Source organism: Antennarius striatus, chromosome 4, assembly GCF_040054535.1.
Source record: "Antennarius striatus isolate MH-2024 chromosome 4, ASM4005453v1, whole genome shotgun sequence".
NCBI classification, from domain to species: domain Eukaryota; kingdom Metazoa; phylum Chordata; class Actinopteri; order Lophiiformes; family Antennariidae; genus Antennarius; species Antennarius striatus.
Window position 1 is genome coordinate 10,471,021 of NC_090779.1, and position 5,798 is coordinate 10,476,818.

Below are 5,798 nucleotides of genomic sequence, written 5' to 3' on the forward strand. Positions count from 1 at the left end.
GCTGTAGGGATCGGTTTATTGGTAGGTACAGAGCCAGGAAAAAGGAAGAATAGTCTTTTCATTTAATCTTCAATTGAAACCAGGTTATGAACCACTGCTCTAGAGGCTGCAGCAGGGCCTCTTGACTCATGTTGGACTCTCTGGAATTATTTGCATTGAGGACAATCTGAACAACCACAGCCTGTCATTTTATTTCACCTGAATTAGATGTGGCCTGAAGTAGAAAGTAGTGATTTCGGGGTTCCCTGGATATTTGCATTAATGTAAGTGTAATAATAATCTCTGCCTTAAAGTACATACTCAGTCATTTGCCAGTATGGCGGTATCCCTGTTATGTAATGTTTTTAGGTTTAGGCTGCACAGCTATATCTTTCTCAGACTATTTCTTTTAATCTGAAGGAAAGTTACTGGACACATATTGTGTGTTTCTTTGCACCATCTACATCTTAAACATTTTGCTTTTTCTTCATTTCAAACATGAACTGTAAAGGACTTTAATTCACTGCCCAGTCTTATCAAGCACCACTGTCAAATAGTTATTGTAGAAAAATTATGTTTTTACTCACACAGTATTTATCATCTCATTTGAATAAGTGATTTTTTTTATATCATAGTGAAGAATTCAGACCAAGGGACTTCGCACATAGGACCAAGAATATTTTTTAGTATTGACCACTTAGTAATGGGCTTTTTAAAGCCCCAGGCCACCTACGGAAATTATCGTTTTGTCTCTCTTAAGAAGTATTTTGATCTCTTAATGTCAGACATGTTTCTTTTGTCAATATAATCTTTGCAAATAGCTTCACACTACTTGGGATCATTGTCTGATGATTACAATGACAACTCTGTTCTGGTCAGGGTGCTGTCCAGTGTAACACAAGATCTGCTCAGATGCACGTAATTATTTGTGTTTAACAATTTCCTTCATTGCAGAAAGGTACAGAATTCATGAATGAACTGATAATGGTGGGATAAACATTGGTCTATGTCCTTAGCCAGTCATAAAATAAATATTAAATTGTTGAAATCACAGGAGACACTGTTAGTGGAAAATATCATTTATTATCATATGAATGAAAACTACCATGTGTACCATATGGGGCTGTTCAGCAACCTTCTCCTTGTTAAAATGGCTTCAATGCTTACTGTGACAGTTTCTTTTAAAGGGTAATCTGCAAGAGTTAACTACTGAAGGTGCCTTTTCATTCAAAAAGCTGACTTTGACTCTGCATTTCCTACAACACTAGCAGTATTTACACATCTGTAATTTCACGGTGTTTCCACTTTTCAAAGTAAAATGTATGAAGTTCTTCAGTACTGTCATGAAATCATTTTAAAATACAACATTTATCTTATGGAAATTTTAACATGTCAGTTTTCCAAGTCACCAGCTGAACACATGTTTAAGTATTTGCATATATTTTTGAAAGAATGGTTTGAATTATGTTTTAATTTCCATTTTCTGAACACACTCGTTTTACAAATCATGTACTGGTACCTTTAACTGGTTTGTTCCTTGGAAAAAACAATGCCTCAGCAGAAATGTGAAATCAAATACTTTGCCTATTAGAAATGACTGCAATCGTTACGGCTAGGAGAGCTTTTCTTTATTTATTGATTTGTATGTGTTTGTCTTTTATCTTTGCATAGTTAGTTCATTTTCTTAACAGCAAATCTCAAAGTATGGTGAAAGGGAAATGGAATATATTTTTGCAATTTTAAATGGTGAATACTTGCTCACAATATCTCCCTCTTGGAAACAGCTTTTTGGGAAAAAAAAGTGTATTGTTGTCTCAGTATAATTGACAAATAAAGTTCCTTGAAAATCAACATGTTTCCCTGAGAAGGCAGCATTGCTGTTCGTAAACCAACCACAACTGTTCTTTATTCACCACCATAAATGACTAATGAAATAAAATCATTAAATACAATCGTATTTTAAAGTAATGCCAGTTATAAACATTGAGTAGCGTTTTATTACCTTTTTCAAACCACAGCAGTGAAGACATTTAATCTTCTGAAATGGTTGAAACCATTCCACATGATTTCAATAATTTAATATTTATTTTATGATTCTGCAGTAATGTGCACCTGTAACTGTAAGACATTCTCTACAATTTACTCAGTGGATACAGATTATTTTGACATTGACAAAATGCACATAAAAACATGAAATTCTTAAATAATTAACACAGTATTTAGCCATAAATGATATTTCATGGTTTTTTGTTCATTCAGTGCTAAATAGAAAAGATTTAGAAAAGGTGAGAAATTTGAAAACACTTGTCTCTGAGAATCAGTTTTCTTTATCACTTGTATAACGAGGTTAATCATTTAGCAGCATTTTATTCACTAAATGGAGAGAATGCAGGAGCAACGCTGCTCTGATAAATTACTTTCACATCGCTAAATTGTTTTTCAAAGAGATGAATGAAAAACCTTGCACCAATAATGAGCTCTTATTGTTGAAGTACCTTTTGAGATAAATGTATGGAGTAATTCATGAAATATTGGAGGAATGTAAAGTTCTGCCTTTGCTCTTAAATGACAAACGATATAAATAGCTTATTACCTTATTAACAGGGTTTTTGTCAACTTTAAGTGCTTCCTGTTTTGTGTACTTTGTTTACAGTTCAAATATGTTGGGCATGATGTCATCATTTCCATGAACCCCTTAATCAAAATAATTTACACAAAACTTATGAGCCCTTTATTGCTGACCTGAGAAAAGTGAAGCCATTCTAGCTCATCCTAAAATAATTATGCCAGCACCTCTCATTGTGCAACTCGATCGAACTCAGCCTGTAAGTGCAGCTGTTTGGATGACATCTCACTAAACTTGTTTTCTCTCTGGTTCTGTTCAGCTCAACTCTCCTTATCATGGTTTGATTTTTAACTTGGGCTGAACAAGAGTTACAATCCCGATCAGTGAGGAAATCAGACCACAGAATCCCACCACACCTGCATGTGTCTGGTATATACCTAGTTTGTGTAAGGGAATGAAGAGATCACATGTATTTTTGAGCACATCCAAGGCAACATCTGGATGTGATCTTAGACTTTCTAACAGCAGAAAAAGAAAAGCATCAAGCTGAGGAATGACAACATCAGCTACTTCAGGATTGTTATGAAGCTGCTGATCCATTTTCTGTCTAAAGCGACGGTCTCTTCCTCTCTGCACCATTAACAGCAGGATTGCATAAATGTCTCTAGTCAGATTCATAACTAGTGAAAAGAAGTAGCAGCGAGAGGCGTTTAGGCTCCAGCGTTCTTTGTCTATGTTGTTAATCAGACCGACATTTCTGGCCCACACAACATTATCACAGAGAAAGTAGACGGCCCGGTTGATGTTGGCCACGGTTAGGCACAGGCACAGCACTCGATCAGAGAGTTGCATGGTTCGCTTAGCAGCCTCAATGGAAGTTATTGTGTTTCCCAGTCTGAGTACTAACAGAGAAGGGGGAAAAAATATATTAGAACTGTAACAATCAAGTCTCATTTAAAATTTCATCTTAATATATAATTATCTTCAGAAAGGTCACAGAAGCAGGAGAGCTGCTCCAAACGTACAGAAAAAATAATGCATGGACGACCAATGTACCTTAACCTTTGTCAATTATATGTCTTCATTATTACAGCAGACAAAATTCACTATGTGGGAGCTGTCAAGGCCAATTGATACACCCACGCGCATAAAGTTTTCATCAGCTTACAATGGGAAAATAACCATCAGTGCAATTTGTAATGTAGTGTGAACAGATATGACCTGATCAAAACAGGTTTTGTTACATTTCAGATCATTAACTACAGACTACGTGGAACAGAACATGTGAATAATAATGGGAGTGTCACTAGAACTGCAAAGAAGAAAATACACAGGTAATCATGAAAGGTTCCACTAATAGGTGCCGTGTTTTGCTTATTTCATTTACCTCTTTGTTTAAAGTTGAAAATACAAGGTCTCCTTTAGTATCAGTGTGAAATGCTTTGCCCCACCCCCTGCTGGTAGGAAAGTCCAAACAACAAATGGTAGCAGTGCACATCTTTAGGCATTACAGTGAATTGAGAACCCAGAACTATCCCATGTCGTATGTATGTAACACAATTAGTCCAAAAAATGAGTCGCCAACAGAAAGACAGTTGCTTCCTATTTTGAATAATGATTAATTTCAGTTATTTTTCAAGTCAAAATTTCAAACATGGCTGGTTTCCTGTATAAGTGTCCTGTATAAAAAATGTTTTAGAATGAATGTAAAGACTTTTAATAATACCTGTATAGCTTCCAGAGAGAGACATAGAAACTAAAGCCAAGTTAAAGGGTTCTAATGATGGTTTCTTTTGACTCTTTTGAACTTATTTCTATAGACCTAATTATTTAGCCCATCAGCTCTGGGACGACAGGCTCTCAGGGGTGAGACCCACATTTCCAGCTCTGTGTGACAACGTGGTGGCGACACATGTGTGTAAATGAGGCGGTACGCAGCGGACATGCGTCCCTTGCTGGTGAGTTCAAGAACAGTCCGGAATTGTCAGCTGTCGGTACAGATCTGAACCCTCCCTCAGTGTACAACAAGGACATACTCACATTTTCGTCCAGAATTCATTGTGGCTTCAAGACTTTTAAGTTTGGACACGAGGTCATTTCTTTCTGTGTTCTTTCGAAGTAAATATATCGAAAGTGTACATGCATATTGGGTTGTCCTGAAATAGAAGACACGGTCAAGTCATTTATTTGCAGTGTCCACCTATTGCTCTACTTTACAATGTAACTCGGTGTTACATTTCCACCGGTATAACGTTGACGGCTTTACAACAAAAACTGTAAACCCACTTACCTGAATATACGGTCCCTTCCTTGGCTTTGGTTTGCGAATTTCACAATCGCGTCCATGGTTGAGTTGAACAAGAACAGGTTGTTCTCCTGAAGTTTGAGCCTAGCTGACAGATGAACCAGACGTTTTAACACCTTGATTTATACCGACAGAATATATAATTTTCGTGCTTGACGTCCACAGAGTGGGAGGAAACAAGTTGGATTTAGTGGTGTCGATAAAAGTGAAGGAGCAGTTCTAAATTGCGAAACTTGCTCCACGTTCACATTTTCCAGTCGGGTAGGTCTTGTTTTGCAGGCTAAATAAAATGTGCTTGTTTCACCACGGACAGCTGATCGAGCGCACCGACAGTCGGACCGCTTTTGTTGACGGACTATGCGTTTTTTGTTTTTGTTTATTTACTGCATTGGTGAATTTACTTACTTTACGTATATTTTGGGTTTAAATGCAAAATACTAGTTATAAATAGTGTTTACTAAAATAAAACGAAGTCATCTTCACCTAAGATGACTGTTTTAACGAAGCATATTAGGCTTTTAAAGAAACGTTACAATCCATTCATTCACTCATTCTTTTTTCTCTCGTTATTCTGACTTCGTTACTGAGTTTCGATTTGCTTGGACAACAATCAACATCTGTTACACATATCGTAACTCGGGTAGACGTCACCTCGCACAACGAGAAAATCAAACACGTAATAATACTGGATGCAGAAAGGTAAAGTAAAATGTCAGACGGTCATTGCTTGCATTTGTGATTATTTGCCAAAAGACATTGATTGCAGGAGCCATATCCAATTTCACTTTTCCTACAATAAATCGTGCAGAGTAAAATGTCAATTTTCTTTTTGTCTTTTACTTTTGCATTTTCACGTTCAATGTATGAAGGTGCTGAGAATTTATCATCAAAATTTGGTGACATGATCATGATACAAAAATGTCAGACCCTCTCATCTGTTGTTGGATT

The 5,798-nt window shown here is 36.6% G+C and overlaps 1 protein-coding gene across 1 annotated transcript; it reads right to left on the reverse strand.

Moving 5' to 3' along the window:
• Positions 1-143: 143 nt before the first annotated feature.
• Positions 144-5,115, reverse strand: pex11a (peroxisomal biogenesis factor 11 alpha). Its single transcript, XM_068313358.1, has 3 exons — positions 4,836-5,115; positions 4,586-4,701; positions 144-3,447 (listed from the first exon to the last, which is right to left on the reverse strand). The coding sequence occupies exons 1-3, from the start codon at positions 4,889-4,891 to the stop codon at positions 2,879-2,881; spliced, it is 741 nt and encodes a 246-aa protein (XP_068169459.1). The 5' UTR covers positions 4,892-5,115; the 3' UTR covers positions 144-2,878.
• Between the last annotated feature and the right edge of the window lie 683 nt (positions 5,116-5,798).

Excerpts from the sequence above, each read along its gene's own strand:
- pex11a (XM_068313358.1), bottom strand. The coding sequence starts at position 4,891 with ATGGACGCGATTGTGAAATTCGCAAACCAAAGCCAAGGAAGGGACCGT. Across the intron at positions 4,702-4,835 it reads GGAAGGGACCGTATATTCAG|GACAACCCAATATGCATGTA; the intron begins GTAAGTGGGTTT and ends CTTCTATTTCAG. Across the intron at positions 3,448-4,585 it reads AATGAATTCTGGACGAAAAT|TACTCAGACTGGGAAACACA; the intron begins GTGAGTATGTCC and ends CTTCTCTGTTAG.